The sequence below is a fragment of the Thermobia domestica genome, chromosome 2 (genome assembly GCF_964235325.1).
Source record: "Thermobia domestica chromosome 2, izTheDome1.hap1.1, whole genome shotgun sequence".
Taxonomy (NCBI): Eukaryota; Metazoa; Arthropoda; class Insecta; order Zygentoma; family Lepismatidae; genus Thermobia; species Thermobia domestica.
Genome location: NC_137455.1, coordinates 172,600,381 through 172,620,816, shown reverse-complemented (window position 1 = coordinate 172,620,816; position 20,436 = coordinate 172,600,381). Strand labels below are relative to the sequence as shown.

General features: G+C 34.2%; 1 protein-coding gene across 8 annotated transcripts in view; it reads left to right on the top strand.

Moving 5' to 3' along the window:
* The window catches only part of LOC145677317 (ciliogenesis and planar polarity effector 2-like), a 61,495-nt gene that overhangs the window by 17,541 nt on the left and 23,518 nt on the right, over positions 1 to 20,436 (top strand). For 4 of the 8 annotated variants that reach the window (XM_081747876.1, XM_081747859.1, XM_081747863.1 and 1 more), the window contains exons 2-3: positions 10,132 to 10,270; positions 14,618 to 14,883. In XM_081747876.1, coding sequence (XP_081604002.1) covers positions 10,165 to 10,270; positions 14,618 to 14,883 — 372 coding nt within the window. In that variant the 5' untranslated portion in view covers positions 10,132 to 10,164. Of the gene's footprint in view, positions 1 to 7,754; positions 7,777 to 10,131; positions 10,271 to 14,617; positions 14,884 to 20,436 lie in introns of those variants that run through there. The other 4 variants (XM_081747851.1, XM_081747866.1, XM_081747854.1 and 1 more) reach the window with 2 other exon arrangements.

The following is a 20,436-nucleotide window of genomic DNA, read 5'->3' as shown; positions in this document are numbered from 1 at the left end:
AAAAAAAAAAAAAAAAAAATGTGATGCAAAATTAGTTTGTAAAACCAAAAATTTTTAGAGTTAGTGTATACGAGTTGATGTGGAAAATGAAGTAAATCTTCTTCCTGTGAAAAATTTTGACATTGGTTTTGTTACTCATACTGCCTTTAAGAAATGTCAACCAATAACGGATTTGGACATTTTGGATTTTCGACGAACCTGCAGAAATTTGTTCTTCAGCTTCTGAAGAAGTCACTCTTAAATTACAAATTGGCCTGAGTTCTTTCGCATTTGGATCTTAATGTTTCTGCATTGTCTTATGTTGGAAGGAATCGCATGAAGTATCTTTCGGCTGAACTGGTTGAAAAAACTGGTTAGATGGCAGAAGAGCAGATAGAGTTGTGAGGCACTTCAAAGATGATTTTTTTTTTTTCGAATCCAAATTCTAAAACAATTATAAGTCTGTATTCTAAAACTGATCAGTGTCGGCTGAAAAATTTGCATACTTAAGAGAAAAATGGTTTAAAGATGTTAAAATGATCTTGATTTTTTTTCTCATTGAAAATCAAAACTAGAAAAGGATTTTCAATCAGTGTCCAGTGTGTAGCAGATATAGTTTAAAAGAACAAATTTAGTAGTGCTCAGACTTGTGTATGACTCAATAGCTTCTTCAGGTGGTCTTCATTATGCACTAGATGCTCGTACTCGTTTTTGCAGAAGCAACAAATCCACGACGAAAGAAAGAGGAAATGAAAAAAAGAGCTAAAGATAGGAAAATAAAGATCATTCTGAACGAGCTTGAAACTGAGAAGACTAAAATGATGGAAAATATGCACAATATTGATATGGAAATAAAGAACTTAGAGATGTGAAACGAATTATATAATAATATTTTTTTTTCTAAGATACGTTAGTAATATACTGCAGCTAATTTTATGTGCATACATCCATCCTTTTTCGGTAAGTGTCTCATTGTAACGTTTTCCTTTCATACGTGATAAAACTTTCATCATGTGACTAAAGTTACAGATTTAAATTTCAAGGAAAATGTTTAATTTCTTGCTTTTATTAGGTAAATGTTTTGTAGTCTCATAATAAAATAGGTTGTATTTTTTTTTTTTTTACATCATTCATTGTTCTAGTTGATTAGAAAAAAATATATATATTTCCTGTATCATCACTGTCATATTTTCTTGTTTCTTTCTTGGTTTTGTTTTTCCATGAACATGAGAAAGTCTGTGTGGCTAATTACATGTCAGGGAAATTTTCAGAAAATGTTCTGGAAAACCGGGAAAAGTCAGGAAATTCTTTCTCGTGATTTTTGTCGCCACCCTGGTCCTGTAATAACGAAACACTTCCAAGTGTTCAAGAAGCACTAAAATATTTAACCTTACAGTTCAAACACTCTCTATTCATATAGATATTAATGACAGAGGAAACAATCGTTAGTTTAACACGCCAGATCCACTGTAGATGTGAATTCAACAACGCACAAAGAGTGAAAATGCGATTTAACTACTGGGTGGTGTAATGGTTAACGCATCGACACGGTGTGCCGGAAGTCCCGAGTTCGAGTCCCGGTCACACCTCGTGCGTTATTGAATTCACATCTACAGAGGATCTGGTGTGTTTAAAAAAATCGGTTGTTTCCTCTTTTATTAATATCTACATGACATTGCAAACCGTCATAAGTGCTAAATATATGCACATAGAAATTATTGAAGCACAGAGGAGTCTGTGGTACAACCCACGTGGTCCGAGCGGAGAGCACCTACTTCAACAGTGAGAGAGTGAGTGGTTGTTCTGGGAAGCGGACTGGGTGGCGTAGGGATTAACGCATCGGCACGGTATATCAGAGGTCCCGGTTTAGAGTCCCGGTCCAGTCAGTCGCTTTTTCACTCTGTGCATTACTGTCTATTCATTTGTAAGGTAGATTTGTTTTCTTTAAGATATTTCCACTTGTCGTTAAAATCTGCGTAATTACTCTTTAAAAATCAATGGACATAGTTCGAACTGTTGCATATATATATATATATATGTGTGTGTGTGTGTGTGTGTGTGTATGTGTAGTAGGGAAAAAATTAGTTGCAGACCTAGGAATTCGTGCTCGTCAAATAACTGGAAACCCTGTTACTGCATTTGCCACTTTCTCGTCTTGGTATTCCGCAGCTGCGAAAAACATTACCTGGGATAAGTCATCGTTTATTGTTTTAGATGTAAATGCTTCATTCTTATTTCTTTCTTGTAGTATGAAGACATTACTCGCTCTTTTCTGTAAAATACAAGTATTGGGGTCTTGATTTGGATGCTTTGTTACGCTGGTCCACCCACTGCCAAACTTTATAGTTGAAATATCGTGCATTCGCTTCGAATTATTGAACGGATTTCCGTATATATTTTTTCTCATAAGCGGCTTATTTTCTCATCTTAGTCTTTTCTTCATTTATATTTTTCATAATACATCAATCTTCGTTGTAACTCAACTTTATTTTTATTATTTTAAATTTTATTTATTTATCATAGTATTGCGAGCGGTGATATTATCAAAAAGGCTAATACTCACCGCAAAAGACATATAGTAGAGTTTTCTTCAACATGTAACAAGTAGCGCTTTCGGAAGTAACCTCTTCCTTCATCGGCTTCTTTAAAATTCAAAAAGGATTTAAAACGTGAAGGAGAATTTGGAACGGTAAAAAACAGGTTAAAAAATGTAAAAGCAAATCTTCTGTCAAAAAATTAAACACATGGGAATGGCACTCACTGTCATTGCACACTACTGTTCACTGTTTTCTTGCTTTCCAGATGGCGAAAGTGTGTAGCGAAAAGACTACTTTAAATAATATTTATTTCTCTTCTGTCTAAATTAAGTATAGGTCTGGTCTCTCTTTATGGATGTAATATGATTCTTTGATATTTCGTTCCGTTGCTGTTTTTGCTTTTTCGATTAAATATGATTTCTTGATGTGATGGTTATATCTAAGATGCGTTACTAGACCAGACAACTGTTGCGGGTTCCGATACTTCGAAGTACGGACATGTTCAGTTATTCTAGTGCAAATATTCCTTTTTGTTTGATCTATATACACTTTATCACATTGACGTTTCACCCGATAGACACCACTGCTTTGTAGAAGGTCAGTAAAAAATGCCTTGAAATTTGTTAAGTATGTTCGTATGTAGGAATTTCTGAAATTTTGATGTTGTGTCTTTGCAGAATCATCTTGATTTTTGCCGAGATATGTGGAACTAAAGGAACACCAATCCATTTGTCAGTTGCGGCATTTGCTGTTGGTTGATGGTGGGTGCCGACAATCTCCTGTTGTACCTGCTTGTACCATTTTAATAATAAAGACTTTTGGAAACCAGTTTCCTGTCCAATTTCAATAAATATTGTATTTCCTTATTGAGATCCTCAGGGAGGTCTGAAAGTAAAAGAACTCTCCTAAAGAAGTTTTCCTGACATTTAATTTCTGAAGCCATGAATGTGATGATTTGAAGTTGATATATCTTGTATCAGCAGAAGGTTTGCGATATACCGAAGTAACAAACCTATTGTTATGTATCTTGATGATAATGTCAAGAAAGTTTAGAGCACCATTTTCTTCAAGTTCCATCGTAAATTTTATTCTAGGATGAATCTGATTAAATTCGTCAAACAATTTATTTAATTCCTAGGGGTCCTTGTACAAAATCAAATTATCATCAGCATATCGAAAATATCTAATACAAGGAAATTTTGGAAGAATGTTGTTTCAAACATGTCCAGTACCAGGTTAGAAAGTATTGGAGAAAGAGTATTACCCATAGTCAATCCATTTCCTGTCGAAAGATGGTCTTCAAATTGAAAAATATTGTTTCTTAGGCAAAAGAGCTATTAGTTGAGAGATTAATTTTGACTTTGCCCTAGGACTCAAATTTAGTGTTCAACCTACACACTTACTTACCAATTCATGACTTAGTTTATTTAGTTGAGAAAGCTATACATTTTATTCCTGACAAAGAGGACACATAAGGTGAGAAAAGAATGTGCTTCGGTACTATCTCACCATCTTTCGGCAGGACAGTGGATTGGCTATGGGTAATACTCTTTCTCCAATACTTTCTAACCTGGTACTGGACATGTTTGAAACAACATTCTTCCAAAATTTCCTTGTATTAGATATATTCGATATGCTGATGATACTTTGATTTTGTACAAGGACCCCTAGGAATTAAATAAATTGTTTGACGAATTTAATCGGATTCATCCTAGAATAAAATTTACGATGGAACTTGAAGAAAATGGTGCTCTAAACTTTCTTGACATTATCATCAAGATACATAACAATAGGTTTGTTACTTCGGTATATCACAAACCTTCTGCTGATACAAGATATATCAACTTCAAATCATCACATTCATGGCTTCAGAAATTAAATGTCAGGAAAACTTCTTTAGGAGAGTTCTTTTACTTTCAGACCTCCCTGACGATCTCAATAAAGAAATACAATATTTATTAGAAATTGGACAGGAAACTGGTTTCCAAAAATCTTTATTATTAAAATGGTACAAACGGGTACAACAGGAGATCGTCGGCACCCACCATCAACCAACAGCAAATGCCGCAACTGACAAATGGATTGGTGTTCCTTTAGTTCCACATATCTCGGCAAAAATCAAGATGATTCTGCAAAGACACAACATCAAAATTTCAGAAATTCCTACATACGAACATACTTAACAAATTTCAAGGCATTTTTTACTGATCTTCTACAAAGCAGTGGTGTCTATCGGGTGAAATGTCAATGTGATAAAGTGTATATAGATCAAACAAAAAGGAACATTTGCACTAGAATAATTGAACATGTCCGTATTTCGAAGTATCGGAACCCGCAACAGTTGTCTGGTCTAGTAACGCATCTTAGATATAACCATCACATCAAGGAATCATATTTAATCGAAAAAGCAAAAACAGCAACGGAACGAAATATCAAAGAATCATATTACATCCATAAAGAGAGACCAGACCTACTTAATTTAGACAGAAGAGAAATAAATATTATTTGGAGTAACCTTTTCGCTACATACTTTCGCCATCTGGAAAGCAAAAAAAGAAAGCAGTGTGCAATGGCAGTGAGTGCCATTCCCATGTGTTTAATTTTTTGACAGAAGATTTGTTTTTACATGTCTTAACCTTGTTTTACCCTCCCAAATTCTCCTTCATGTTTTAAATCCTTTTTGAATTTTAAACAAGCCAAAGAAGGAAGAGGATACCTCCGAAAGCGCTACTTGTTACATGTAGAAGAAAACTCTACTATATATCTTTTGGGTGAGTATTAGCCTTTTTGCTTTTTTCATTTATTTATTTGTTTTTATTTAACGGAGGCCCGAGCGTCTTTCTTTCCTATTCTTCTACAGTGCAGTAGATAACCGAAAATTTTATGTAACAGAATGGTAATGATAGTTGAAAAGATAATTATAAATATATCTGACATATTTTGTTTACATCGATTCCAGGTTACTTACTAATCTTTCTTACCTAAACTAACTCGTCCTTCGCATATAAATCCACAATCAGTGTTTACACAACTCACTGTCTGCATTATCATAGTTATTTAGAACTATCCCGCACCGGCTTCATTTGTACCGTTAGTACATTTATCCTTGTTGTCTGCATAATTATATAACACATTTTCTCAATCGTTATCGATTATCTACTCACCATATATTCATTTTTAGCTCCTTCCTACTCTTAATCAACATTTTTTTTTTTCAACCATCTCTCCCTGTATGCCTTCGAACATTGTTCAGTCGTATTGCTACAGATCTAGTCAGGGATTGCAATGGATCTAGGTATATGATTTCTCTCTTTACTATTGTTTTAAACTCCACATCTGTCTTCGTCTTTTTTATTATTATTATTATTTTTATAGAAGTGTAGACTATATTCGTTGTTTTTGTAGACTCTATCAAAACAGCATCTTACAATATTTCAAAGCATCACATACTTTTTCACTTTAAAAATATGCTGTTTCAACATCCAAACAATGTAAATTGAATGAAGTCAACGTACTTTGCGTATTTAGTGTTACTCCAAAGGGTATGATTGTCACAAGCCAACTGGTAGGCCCTAGCCTTCTCAGGTCTTTGCACTGTGTTAAAGGTGGGTAGACACATACATGAAATTTATTTTGTTTCCTAAGAACAGTAACACCTAAAAGAATTAATTTAACTATGGTTAAATTAATTTTTTGATGTGTCTTTAATCTTTTTAATAAAATGTCCAGATCTTTATCCTTTCTATTGATAAGTAACGTATCATCTGCATACCTATAATATTTAACATATTTTAGATCTCCCTTCTTTAATATGCTTATTCCAAAATAACTCTAAATACATTAGCAAGTAAAGGAGAAAAGATCACAAAAAACTAGAGCTATTTGCATAAACTATTTCCAGTTTGAACATAGATATGAATTAATATAAAATAAAAATATTAAAAAGAGATTTAAAAGGTATGCAGATGATATGTTACTTATTTATAGAGAAGACCTTTTATTAGTACACTTAAGGAAGATATATCACAAAATTAAATACAGCGTGAAAACCGAGGAATAATTATATATATATATATATATATATATATATATATATATATATATATATATATATATATATTTTAGTACTTCTTAAAAAGGAAATAATTTCCATACATACATTTCCAGAAAACTGTATGCCTGTAATTTCTACATTCACAATTTCTACAATCTACATTTAAAATGAAAGCTAACGTTTAACTCAACCTTTTCTTTACAATATATATATTAGTTTCTTTACAAGGAAAGTTAGAACAACAAACTAAATCAAGCCTACAATTTGTACTTCCTAAATGAATTTTCTAAATTCACATTAGAAAAATGGAAATCATAGGAGTTAAAAATTTATAAACAACAGAATAAAGATCATGAAAAGGATTACACTAGTATCGAGAAGTGGATTTCTTTCCCATTGTGATTTAAACATTCATATACTGCAGAAAGTTGCATATAAATATTTTTTCAAAGTAGCACTTAAACCTCCGATGAAAATAGGAAGTCACTTTATGGAATACAAAAATTACTATGTAAACAATTTCAGCTCTTCAATGATTATTTAGTGATTTGCCAATGCCAGCAAATTTACATGGGAGTGACTAAAAGGAATGTAATAATTAGGATTAAAGAACATCTGAGAGACTTTCCGGCATCAGGATTATCTAATTTGACTATCTCTAAGCACTTTATTAATAATATACAATTACACAATAGGACAACTTAACAAATAGAAAGATCTACTTTTGAACCCTACTTTATTAGGACTAGAGAGCCGGAACTTAATATCGATCAAGGCTCAATAGATATAACTTGGAATTATGTTATCAGTCTACGTAACACTACAAAACATAACCAATTTCAGTTAGTGTCTTCTTTACTCAATAACTTTTCATACTTACAAAAGATGTACATATATAATGATTGGCAACTCTGAATTACTACGGTGACGTCATTTTGGAATATGCAGTTTTTAAGCAACACTTTTATTGTTTCTGATTAGTTTTTACCAGTGTATTTTCCAATGAAAGTTGAGTTTCCACGAATTTTTGAAGCGTTTTCAAGAAGCTGTTTAGTTCCACATTTCGAATGAAGATATCGACGCACTAATATATAATTCATCAACGCGATTTACTACTATAAGGTTACGAGGCCAAGACGAAGATACTAATGGATGAAAAAGGTATCAAAATCATCACTTCTAAATAAATAACACCAAGTACGCAAGGTATGCTGGCTTTATTCATTTTTATTACACATAATTTCGTATTATACAAAATGAAAACTTATCACTCAAACAAAATGTTTTTACTCTGAAAAATCATAAAAATTTGTGTGTACAGAAGGAGTTACGTTTTAAAAATGAAACCTTTGATGTATCATCAGCAGATATACAGTATGGCACTAAATTCATTGTACAGAAGCAGAGGGGTGATTTCTGACAGAAACAAAAAAATTCTAATAAACATAGGGCGAAAATCGCGTCATTTACGTGTTATAAGCTGCCGAAAGCGTGGAAAAACAAACTTTAGAGTTAAATATTGCACAAACCACTGAGCGTAGACGTGATGCGGCATGATAATCATCAAAGGATCCTAACCTGCTCTATCCAAATTTGGTTTTCAGATTGGTGCAATGGCGGCGCAAGGGATTCGCCAAAGAACGTTAGGAATTCCTGGACATTTTATAACGTAAATTGAGTTGACAAGAGTATGTAAAAGACGTCTCACTACCTAGAAATAATACCACGTAACAGGTCAATACACATACACGCAGATAAAAGATGGCGGATAAGGTAATGTGTGGTTGCATATTTCCTTAAAAAGTACTAGTAAAGACGTTGTGCAAGATTTCACTGGAAACGTCACATCGCCACAATGTAAAAATACGTACAACACAAGCCGATAGGTAACAGAAAATGAAACTTACACTGCGTACAAGTACAGTAGAGATTATTTGTTATGAAACCAGTATTGCAGTAGTGACGAAACATTCATTTTGTAACATCGTAAGCCCAAAAATATATATATTAACTGTTAAGATGTCATTATATTAACAATGAATATATATATATATATATATATATATATATATATATATATATATATATATATATATATATATCCCCTCTCCTCCCCATGTTACGGGCCACGGCATCGAAAGTGTCATTGTTCATCTCATTGACCCCGAAAAGTATGAATTCGACACTGATGCTGGTAATTTTGATTTATATATATATATATATATATATATATATATATATATATATATCCTCTCCCCTCCCACAATTTTTGCGGGGCTCAATTTGGATTTAAATGGCATCAGAAGTGTCACTGTTCATCTCAGCGACCTCAAAAACTATAGATTCGACACTAATATCGGTCATTTTCGATCATTTGTAAATGTCTTTCACCTCCTTTAAGTAACATCGTCAAAGTGATATGACAAAAATCATCGCATGTTCGAACTTAATCTAGGTTGAAAATTTGATCGAGATCTGTCCGGTGGTGCAAGAGTTATTAAGTTTTATTTATTTTTATATATTTGTCCCCTCCCCTAAGGTCTACCGTCAAAGTGAAATGATAAAAACCACCCCAGGTCCGAAGTTCATCCATATTGAAAATTTGATTAAGATCGGTCCTGTGGTTAAAGCGTGATGAAGTCACAATGACAGTCTTATATTTTTTTTTACTTTTTTTTTTTTTTTTTTTTTTTTACATATATCTCCCCCTCCCCTTCGTTGCATTGTAAAAGTGAAATGAAGAAAACATTCCAGGTCCGAACCTTATGTATGTTGAAAGTTTGATCGAGATTATTCGGGTGGTTCAAGAGTGACTAAGTTTTATTTATTTTTCATATATTTCCCCTCCCCTAAGATCTACTGTCAAAATGAAATGATAAAAAACTTCCCAGGTTTGAACTTCATATATGTTGAAAATTTGATTGAGATCGATCGGGTGGTTCAAAAGTAATTAATTCACGAACATAGTCACTTTTATTTTTATAGTTATTGATTTTTGTACATCTCCCCCTCCATCCCACGTTGCTCCGTCAATGTGAAATGATAAAAATCATCCCAGTCCCGAACCTCATCTACATTGAAAATTTGATCAAGATCGGTCGGGTTGTTCGAGAGTTATTAAGTTCTATTTATTTTTTCTATGTCTCTCTCCCCTAAGTTGTACCGTCAAAGTAAATAGTTAAAAACACTCCCAGGCCAGAACCGCATCTACGTTGAAAATTTGATCGAGAGCGGTCGGGCGGTTCAAGAGATTAAGAGTCACAAACATAGTCACTTTCAATTTTATAATATAGATTGTATATAAAGCGATTGGGTGGAGAGAGTGTTAGATCAAGGTGTTCAAGCACATAGCAGGCTTTGTATATCAAACAATATTTTTCTCCTTTAGATATTCTCTTTTACAGATTTGGACATATAGCTATGAATAATCTTGTAATATTACATCTGTGGTATTATTTTCCTTAATTATTTTAGAATGTTACCTGGATAGTTAGTATCTGCGCATTCAGTTTCTTTGATGGAAACTAATATTTGATTTTTTTCTTTTTCTTTTTTTTTCAGTAGGACTGAAAATTATGTCAATTGTGTAAAACAATGAATTTCGGTATGAATGTAGCTGCTGATTGGCATAAAACTGCTGAGGGAGAAACTATTCTGCAGTATTTTTACAATCCACAGACTACTGGACGAAAATCATTTGGTAAGTTGCTAACCACTCAATCAGCCTCAGTTAAACAATCGCTTCTCTCACATTCGTCCGTTTGAATGATCGATCTGTAACAAGACTCTTGAGAAATTCCACAGTAAAGTGACCTGTGTTGTACATTAGGGTACTCAGTATTCTAAATAATTCGAAATTGTGTTTATCACATCGAAAATGAATGGGAATTATGTTTAAATTCGTCGTCTAAGTTCTGTAGGTAATGTGTACTTCGAACGAATAGTCATTCATAAAGTAGAGTTACATCTCAATGTCTCTCGTATTCGAAATTTCAGTAAACGAAGCATATAGAAGCAACAATTTATTTTAGTAATAAATATATGTTGTATTATTGTTAAAAATGAGTTCAACTGCATGATTATTTTTAATGGATTACTACCTACTTATGTTCCTCAGACAATTTTTCTTCTAATATTTCGAATGATACATTCGAATATTTATCTTCAGGGACACATAATGGCTTAACTCTTTTTTCACAATAAGATTTTCACATTACTTCGTTCACAAAACATCTGGACGTTCGTAACAGGTTAAAGCTAACATTTGAGTAACATGTATATTAGAGAGTGTAGATTAGTAACTTTTGATGAAGATCTCATAGATGGACTTCTTTTACTAACTTAGGTCCCGCTAATGGGTGTTGTCTAGTGACTCTGAAAATGTAAAAACACATGCCTTTAATGAGGTTTAAAAAAAAAAAAAAAAAAATACTTCCAATGTTGTTCTTTCCCACTGTTTCAAAATTTACCGCTTAGACACAGAAAAGTAGCAAAAAAGCAAATAGCAAACTAGTTTGCATAAAACCTCCTAGAAATCTGGAAAGGCGATTAACCCAATATAAGAATTATTTTGTGAAGAAAAATGCATTAAACGGCATTTGCGAGATTTATTGCACATGTAAGGCTACGTATATAGAAATGACTAAAAAGATATATTAGCACGAGGATAAAAGAACACATAAGGAAGTCATGAGAGGACAAAGATGCTATGTCAGTGTTATCAAAGCATCTTCAACTGACCAAACACTCGGTACAGAGTATGAAAGTTCTTCACCGTACTACCTCAAATGTTGAAAGATAAATATTTGAAGCATATTACATTAGGACAAAAATCCAAAACTGAATACCGATAAAGGAAATCTGCATAGAGATTGAAACGATATTATCATGAATTACAGCAACAAAAACAAATATTAGTTTAAAATCTTTATTATTACTCAAATATTTTTGATATAGCCTACATAATACATTCTGAATACATGGGGAAAAAATTGTAGTATGGATGTGGATACGAAGTGAGCTGGTTACATTATGCACACTTCGATTCAAATAAGTTGCCTGGTGAGTGATAGGGCTACGATCCGAATAAAGAATAATCTATTAGGTGAAAGAAACCTGGAATAAGTATACATTAAATAAGGGTCTTAGTACGATTAGTGAACTAATATTATGATATATATTTATATATTGTATATACTGTGTAATTGTTTTAAAGGAATCTGCAATATACTGGAAACAATGAGTACTGATAAAATTTCCCTAACATTTTTAAGTTGCTACTGTTGATACAAAAAACGACGTGAAGATCTTGTGAAAAATAATTTACGCCATTGTGTGTCACTGAAGATGAGTGTCCGAGTGTAACACTCAAAATCTTGGGAGAAAAATGTCTGAAGGACAAGTAGGTGAATAACCCCTTATATTATGTGTTTCATACACTTAATAGGTAAATTGCATTGTTAATGTTCATTAAGATGTATATATATACAAGTAGTTATTACATTTATGGAAGCGAGAAACAACTTACTTAATTAATACGGCGTAGAACTATCTCTGATTAGTTGTGTAATGGAGAAATCATTAATAGCTTCCAGAAGAATATTTTACTATTCCTCATACAGCACAACACTCAGTTCTATCAGCGAGACTGGAAGGGGATATCTGCTTGGGAGTCGAGCTCCAAAATGGACCACATGTGCTCAATAATGTTGAGGTCTGGAAATTGGGCAAGACCAGGAGAGATGTTGCAGTTCGTTGCAATGTTTCATGAAACCACCCCTCAAAAACTGTAGCAGTCATGATGTACTAAGACGGACAAAGTCGCGTATGTAACGTTCGGCATAAATAGTCTCTTCTGATTCCGTGAAGTCAAGCATAGTTGGTCTAAGGCAATCCAAGGAAATAGTAACCATGTCGTTCCTTACAGATGCTTATGACTTGAATTTCTTGCGGCGTTAAGATTAGGGGTGTTTCTATTGCGTACGGGAAGATTTTGAACTCGGTTCAAAATGATGGCACCAGGGTTCATTCGCAGCAACAATGCGCAACAAGTCACCCCTTCCAACTCATATATCCTTCCACAGAGGATATATGTTCAACAGAATACACCATTCGTAATAATTTGTATCCCACCATCAACATAACTCGTGTTTAATGGCTCCGCTATGGATCGAACGCTCAGGCGTCTATTCTCACCAATAGCTTTCGACATCTCTGCACATTTGTCCTCGGTAGCAACAATATGGGCTTGATCAAGACGGAAATAATCACTTGTTTCTCCACGTCCTTCCCGAAACATTTTTGACCAATCGACCACTTGTTTTCGATATGCATGTGTCTCCGTACACATCCGACCAAACACTGGTTGGCATCTTTCAATAGTGAGGAACTGTACTGGTTGTGGATGCCGAACGCCATATTTCAATGGTTATTTCTGCAAGGACAGAAAACATTACTTTAGAAGAAAATGAAAATGGAAATTTTCAGTTTAACGTCCCACGATTATGCCTTTTTGGCTAAGGAAGCGATGATTAAGGCATATGAATGATGATGGACGAATTGGTGAAATGAGAAAGTTGGAGGAAACGGGAGTGTCTCGAGAAAACTCTCAGACACGATGTTGTCCACCATAAACTTACTTGGCCGGGGATCTAACCAGAGAGCCCACTATCAAGCGCGCTACCACTGAGCTACCGTGCCATTACTTTAGAAGAACAAGACATGTGCCATGTTATACCAGTACAGCTACACATTCCTTTCATTACACTGTATTGTGTGATGAGCGAGCAGTTTCAGTTAATTTACCCTTATATTCTTCATGTTGAAATAGAACTTCCTACTACATATCTATTTATATGTCAGTTTCGTGTTAAAACAAATATTGGAGGATTTCTCTCATTTAGCACTTAGAACGTGTCAAAATTTGGAGTATGAGCTCATAGAGAGTATAAATCGATGTTATAATGCTATACTTTGATCTGTACATACTTTCATTCAGTAAGTCTTCAAATGTACTCTTTGATGTATAAAATCCTCTTACACTTGTTATATTTACTTCCTTTCTCTGAACATAGTGAATCACAGTATATTTAATACTGTAATTTATTTATCATGCTGATAGAAACGCTAAGAATCAGTCAATTACAATAAAATGCCACCACACGGTCCATTTGTTGATTCTCAGCAACAAACTTAAATTGATATGTTATTTCGTGAAGTTTTCGAAGCTGAAAAACTTCGCAACTTCGAAAGTACTTCGAAGGTACTAAGAGGAAGTCGTATTTCATAAAAGATAATAGTAATATAGCACCGATAAAAGTGGAATTATTTTTTACAATTGTTTGTTTCATAAAGTTAAAATTGCAGATTTCGAATTCAATATAAAGAGCACTTATACATTAAAATAACTTCTGGTATTATTCTGATGCTTTTATTTTGTATTTTTTTTATTTTTTTTATTTTATTTTATTTTATTTTTATTTATTTATTTATTTATTTATTTTTTACATGTAAAAGCACGCTTATATTTGTAACGGATAGATCTTTCTCTTGGTTATATGGTTAGCTTATGGGTTAGGAGACCTTGGTCCGATTTCCGGAGGGAGCTCATATGATTCGAATCTGACGTTAACTTATTGATCAACGTCTCGTATAGTCTCTGTGCTGAAAAGGGAGGACGTTAAGACTTCAAATCAATCATTTGGAACGAGTCCTCATTTCATCGAATAATATTTAAATAATACAGTTTTATTTAGCATGAAGTCTGTTGGTAAAGAAAATATGGACTTATCGTAATACTTTTCGTCTATAGTTTTACAAAAAGTCAGACTTCAGCTGATTTTCGTAAGTAATTGAAGAAACTGGAAGTAAATCTAGTGTCATTTTTCTGCTCTCTCATTCTTAAACGATTTCTTTCTATCTGAAATTCAGTAAATGCTAAATCCAAATAATAGCTAAGACCAAATAGTAAATTACGTTACATACTTGAAAAATATGACATTTCTTTTATTGTTTTCTGTAAGAAATCATTTTCTTTCTTTCTGCGTAGGAGTTCTTGAGAAGCCTAACATTCCCACAAACATAGAAGAAGTATCTTATAAATTATTTGTTACTGGTAAAGCTGGAATTGGAAAATCAGCAACTATTGCCCGATTAGCAGGTCAGAAATGTTCTTCGAATTACATTGAGACAGTTGGGATTCGTAAAACAAATGTATACTGGCCAGTTAAGATTTGGGACAAGATCATTCTTTTCAAGTTACAGTTTTGGGATGCTGGAGATGCAAGTATCAAGAAGTACAGCCATATACTCCCGGTAAGTAATTTTATATTGATTTAAGTAAAAATACCAGTCTCCAAACCACATTGACTAAGTGTAACATTTCTTATGGTCCGAAAAAAATTACAGAAAATAATTGCCAATATTTAGAAACATCTCTGTAATTTATATGTAAGATTTGACAAAGTGGCATTCTTGAACATGCTGTAGTTTTCACAAGTAATTAGAAATTCCCCAAAGTTTCCAAAATTCGTCTTTGTTTCCAAACATTACATGATTTTTCTACAGAAAGCACAAGAAGTGAAAATGGTTAAAATGTTAGAAGAAAAAGGATAAAATGAAACATTAATTAGTAGTGTATATACATAATCCTGTTAAGCGAGCAAATTTTAAGTGCAGAGATTATGTTACACCTGTCCAGCGCTCTCTGCCCTTAACTCATATCATTACTGCGTGTTGGGTAACACTTCATTCCCGTCTCACAATAAGTTGGTCGGTAGCGTTGATCTGTTGTGAGTAACATTTATTTTATTTGTAGACGGAAGGCATTGGAAAATTAGCCAAAACCATACCAAACGTCAGGTGAGAGCCGAATGATTATATATATAAAGTAAGCTGGTAATACAAGATAAAGTGTTTTCTGCGCTAAATACGCATGAGCTGAGAATGAGTGGTGTCTCTTATTAAGGAATTACAAAAACATTTGGCGGAAAGAAGACTGTCCAGGTCCGTATCTGAAGAGTCTTTATAAGAGGGAGGATTTTCTCCCATAGTAATACCTATATTTTTGCTGAAAAAAAAAAACTTTCCATATTATGGAAGTATATGCCATTGAAAGATCTCTCTTGACGAAAATTTCGTTGTATAAAGCACAAAATTGAAGAAAGAGAAAAAAAGAAGAAAGAAAAGATAGGAAATCATGAAATGAAATAAAATTCCCACAGTTATACCCTGTAGCCTAAGGGAGATTAATGACAGCAAAACATTATGGAAGAATTGATGAAATCAGAATGTGAAGAAAACGGGAGAGCCACAAAAAAACTTACGGACACAATGTTCTCCACCACAAACGACCGGGAATCGATCAAGGGACTCCTTATACCGGAGGTGAGCAGTTTTCGAAACTAAGATACACAAAGACAATAGAATATTGTGCAATGTGCAACGTAAATATCATAACGTAGATTAAAAAAATGTATAGACATACAAATATTGCTAGATATTGATTACGTATTTTACGAATTAGAACGTATAAAGGTATGTGCATTTTATGAATTATTCCTTTTAATTTCGTATGGAATAATTCAAGTATTCATCATTCACATAGAATTACATTAATAATTAAATTAATTAGATTTGTATATATCCACTTATTCATCTTATCTCATAAATGTACGTATCGCAGAAAAACAACTTTTTGTTCATTATCCATTGTCGGACTATCATCCAGGTGAAGATATTGACATCCGACATTTCGAATGCAGACATTACATTCATCTTCACGGATTATGATGAAGAGACCTGAGATATAGGCATGTATGTATGGTGACTATTTAGGGACCGAGCTATGAATGCGGGCATATGATTGAGGAAAATGCTGGCTTCTGATGGCTGAGAGATGCTAGCTCCTGATTGGCTGTTGTTGTGGCTACGAGGAATGGCTTTGTTGAATGTGTTTTTTGTTCCTGAAAGGGCCGACCAGATAGGCTGAGTTAAAACCCATCGTCTTTATTGAGGCTGTTCCTTTCTCGTGAGACAGCTATGACTTCCTTTATTATTGTCTCAAAATTGCTTCACTTGACTACTATATTGGTATTTGTAAAATCAATCCTGTGTCCAAACTCTAAGCTATGCTCTGCTAGTCCTGACTTTTTAGGTTCCTGAAATTGTATGTAGCTCTTGTGTTCTTTGCATCGTTGTTCTATTGTACGTCCAGTTTGTTGTAAGTATGATCTGTCACATTCACATGGTATATGATATACACCAGAAGTGCGCAAGTGAAAGTCGTCTTTCACTGGTTTGAGTAATGATCTGATGTTGGAACTTTTTATACCATGTCTGGCAAGTATTCTGCTGAGTTTGCCAGAGGTGCGGCCGAGAAATGCAATAGGATAGTACAGAAATAACCCTAACAATTTTTTTTTTCAATCATTTTGTAAAAGAAGAATCTACATTTGCTCATTACCCAAATCTGAATCGTTGAAGTAGTTTGGATGTACTCACGGTTATCTAGAAGACAATTTTACACCATTTAGACAAAAGAAAAATAATTAAATTTAACAAATTGTAATGTGTATATATGTTACATATCTCAATTTCGGTCCAACTGACGACCGACGTCAGTTAATCCCTGGTTTCCATTACAGGTTCAAAAACATCCAACCCTAATCAAGTAATCAAGTATAGAAATCACGAGGTCGTCTTCATATTACACAACCAACTGGTACCAGATCATTCAATATAATTTCGTATATATATATATATATATATATATATATATATATATGGGTGTAGCAAAATAGTACGGCAACATTTCAAAAGTAGATTTCTTATGGGTAGACAAACAAAAAAGTTTATACGACCATATGTCAGGAAATGCATCGTTACAGAGTTATTGAGCTGTCCGATGCTGTGAAATAGTCACATTCTGGTCGTCTCTTAATGTGACTCAATTTAAATCTCAATAGCTCACCTCCTAATTATGCTAGGAAGGTAATTTTGGTATCAATGTGTTTCTGAAGGATGAAGCTTTCGGCTAATACATTTTTCATGTATGAGTGGTATCGCGGTGGACGGGGGAGGGTAAATTTTGTTTTTTTTCATCAGAATTTTGGGGCTGGCATTTCTTTCCCCTTGGTGTACACTCATAAAATTTGGTATGTGAAGCAATGAAGTAGTTCACTATATGGTACCTTCAAAGGTATGGCTTGTTGATACCAACTTGCATTCTTGGTTCTGAAGATGCATAACATTTTGTGATCGTCGTTGTAGCAATTTGAACGAAATCGTAGATTCTCATGTTTGGGGCCCTGGTGACACCCCTAAGTATCACAGGGTTATGATTCATACATCGTTGGAAAGCTTATGGAACACAGATTCCAACGAAGTAACATTTGTGCAATTCCCTAAATATTCGTAGGAGAAGTCCTATATGGAGCCCCCCTGAAAATAAAATAATTTACGTCAAAAACTGAGACTCAAAAACTTGTCCAAATTTGCCCTCCACCCTCTTCCCCATATAAGCAACAAGTACACATACAGGGGTATTAGCATATAGTGGACTACTTCGTTGCTTCACACACCAATTTTTATGAGTGTACCCCCAAGGAGGATCCCAAAATCCTGATGCAAATGAACTATTGAGGTTTAAATTGAGTCACATTAATGGGCGATCAGAATGTGACAATTTCACAGCATGAAATGACTCAATGGCCGTAATTCAGTAACGATGCATTTCCCGACATATGGTCTTAAGAACTTTTTTGCTTGTCTACCCATAAGGAATCCACCCCTGAAATATAACCGTATCTTTTTGTTATACCCTATATCTATCTATCTATCTATCTATCTACCTATATATATATATAATATCTAGGGTTTAGGACCGAAAAGGTAAGGAAGAAAGGAAAATATTCAGACCGTAAGTCAAAATAGAAGTAAAAGGTGGCACCACTTAACTGTGATATCATATTCTATCCACACTGTAATGGCGGGATACAAGATAATTGGTACTTATTCACCTGCGACAAAAGAACGAGTACAACAAGCTGCATTGATTCAAGAAAAAGTCAAGATCATTCTACAATGAAAAAGATTGTTATTGATTTCTGTGATTTATTGAGGAATTGTTACCTAAAGAAAATAGGCAATGATGCCTGTGGTTAAGCTCATTTTCGATAATTGTAACACATAATCACAAAGTTAAATTTCTGTCTGTGGTGTTTTTGTATATCTTTCTGTAAAATAATATCTCAAAACCTGCTTGTTTTAAAACATGCGATCTTGGTTGAAGATATCCCTGCCTGAATTTTGTACTTCCTTAGCTTACGAAATAACGTTCTTTTTATCACGCAGGTGCTCTTTAATGAAAAATAACTTCAGACATAATTTCTTATAAATCTAAAATATACCTCATAAATTTTGATTTCGTTTTCTAATTGTCCCCAAGTTTTTTCTATTTTTCTCAAGTTCGTGTCATACTTTCCTGTCATTATCCTCACAAACTGTAATCAAATGAGCGCATTATGAGCGTACTGGCGAAGACTTGCTTCATGAACATGGAGTCGAATCAGCCGACGGAACACTTACCGGTCATGTTTTCCTAGATCCTAGTAGATCCTAGATCCGGTTGTGAAATTGATACATTTTCATCTCTAGAAACCATGAAAGAGCCGTGAATTCGATTATTTAGTTTGAGTGGGAACCCGGCAATATTAACAAAAGAAGATTCTTCATACTCATCGCAGTAATTACAAACTAAGGAACGTTTTCGAGGATCACAGCCCTCATCATCAGCTTCTATAAGTTTAAGAAAAAGTTTAGAAAATGATAGAAAACATGTGGAAAAGTGAAGGAGTAAAAAGATAACTCAAAGCAGTTACGAGGGAGGACCCAAAAGAAACCGGACTTTCGTTCTAAAAAAATAATTTATTACATTTTTTTACAAAACTCTTTCAGTCTCCTTCAAAGTACTCTCCATTAATTGCGATTCATTTCTCCCATCTTCTTTCCCACTGTTTGAAGCCCCTCTGGAACTCTGGAACTTCTATATCGTCCAATGCGCTCTGCGAATTTCTTTTTACAGCCTCTACACCATCAAAACATTTTCCTTTTAGATTTTGTTTAATTCTCGGAAAATGTCATCATGTTGGTCAAAAAGTTTGGATCACTTTCAATCTGATTTTTCAAGTCCTGGCTTAAATTCAGACGAATGATTTGATCCTGTGTGAAGAGGCGAGAAACAAACTTATCGGCAACATGTCTCATTTGCAAAACCTTACGCTGGCACGAGCTCCAACTCACTCCTGCCTGTTTTGAAATATCATCGATCATGAAACGACGATCCTCGCTGATTTTGGGGCAGATTTGTTCGATGTTTTCGTCGTTTCGAAATGATGAAGAGCACCCAAAACGAGCACGATCTTCAACTCATCTCACCACACTTAAAGCGCCCAAATCACTCAAAAAATTGTGTGCCGTTCATAGTATCCTTCTTGAAAGCCTGTTGAAGCATTTGGTAAGTTTTCGCTTCCGATTTTCCAAGTAGGAAGCAAACACACTCCTTGTTCCTTTGAATCTGCCATAACAATTTCGCATCGGCAAACGAGAACAGTTGAGAAAAACATTAATACGATCAAACGTTAACCTCCTACGCAGACGCCGCTTGGCCAACTGATCTGGGAAGGTCTCTACTAGACCCACCTAGCAGGAGAACTCTTTACTACGCCTAGGAACGGCAGCGCTCTTTCAATCCGGTTTCTTTTGGGCCCCCCTCGTACACAATGTCGCATCTCCGAACGCTGTAGATTGCTTCAAATTACCTTTTTAACACAATCTTTTCCATATGTTTATACATTTTTTTATAATCTT